This window comes from Lottia gigantea, assembly GCF_000327385.1.
Source record: "Lottia gigantea unplaced genomic scaffold LOTGIsca_3295, whole genome shotgun sequence".
NCBI lineage: Eukaryota > Metazoa > Mollusca > Gastropoda > Lottiidae > Lottia > Lottia gigantea.
The window spans coordinates 2,106-3,409 of record NW_008709109.1 but is presented as its reverse complement, the minus strand read 5'-3'; the positions used below and the strand labels follow the sequence as shown (position 1 = coordinate 3,409).

General features: G+C 33.9%; 1 protein-coding gene across 1 annotated transcript in view; it reads left to right on the top strand.

Annotated features, from left to right (window-relative positions):
- Nucleotides 1-722: 722 nt before the first annotated feature.
- Nucleotides 723-1,304, top strand: part of LOTGIDRAFT_176753 (hypothetical protein) — a gene marked incomplete at both ends in the record, with an annotated part of 1,608 nt that continues 1,026 nt past the window's right edge. The window contains 2 exons of the mRNA XM_009058149.1: nt 723-902; nt 1,109-1,297. Coding sequence (XP_009056397.1) covers nt 723-902; nt 1,109-1,297 — 369 coding nt within the window. The remainder of the gene's footprint in view (nt 903-1,108; nt 1,298-1,304) is intronic.

The following is a 1,304-nucleotide window of genomic DNA, read 5'->3' as shown; positions in this document are numbered from 1 at the left end:
TTGTGACATTATGACTGCAGCCATTTTACTTTGTGACATTACGACTGCAACCATGTTACATTGTGACATAATGTCTGTTATTATTTTACATTGTGACATAACGACTGTTATTATTTTACATTGTGACATAACGACTGTCATTATTTGACCTTGTGACATAACGACTGTTAGCATTTTACCTTGTGACAATACGACCGTTATCATTTTACATTGTGACATAACGACTGTTACCATTTTACCTTTTTGATATAACGACTGTTATCATTTTACATTGTGACATAACGACTGTTATCATTTAACATTGTGACATAACGACTGTTATCATTTTACATTGTGACATAACGACTGTTATCATTTTATCTTTTTGATATAACGACTGTTATCATTTTACATTGTGACATGACGACTGTTATCATTTAACATTGTGACATAACGACTGTTACCTAATTCAGTCGTGACCTTACGACTTTGTGATCAGTTTACTTAAGAATAACCAGTTCACCTCGTGACCATACGACTGTTGCCATTCTTCCCTGTGATCATATATCACTGTGACCAAGTACATTTGTGACCTGACGACTTTTACTTACTGTGACCATACGGCTGGTCATTTATTTTGTAACCATACATCCGGCCATTTTACCTTGTAACCATACGGTTGATCAGTTAACTACTTTATTTGACATTATTCGAGATCAATTAATAAATGTTTTATATTACAGAAGAAAGTTATTGTACTGAGAAGGAATACAAGATATTTCCAGATCAAAAATATTGTTTGAAACATTTTTCAACGGGACAAACATGGGAGGATGACAACATAAGATGTCGACAAGACAGCGGGTATTTAATATCGGTGTATACTCGACAAGATTTGACTAATTTAAGATCTCTGAATAAGTGTAAGTTAATATTATATTATAGTGATAAATATTCTACTGAGATTAAAAGAAATAGCGGACTGTACAATGAGAGGATTACTGCATACATTCAACAAAACTTTATCTCCTTGAAGAACAGACTGGTGGAAAGTAAGTCTAATTCCATGTATCATTTATTTGAAATATAAAACATAAAATATATGAAACGTGGAAATATTACCTTTCAGATAACCATTACTTGTATATCGGAGCTCACAGAAAGTGGAATGGAAGAGATTTCGTTTGGACAACTGGTGGAACGGTATCCAAGATGTTCTGGAATTCTGGTGAACCGAACAGTGCTTTTGGTACAGAGATGTGTGCTACATTGTTACCATCTAGTCGCTTTGACGATATACCGTGCAACAGACCAATAGGTTTTAT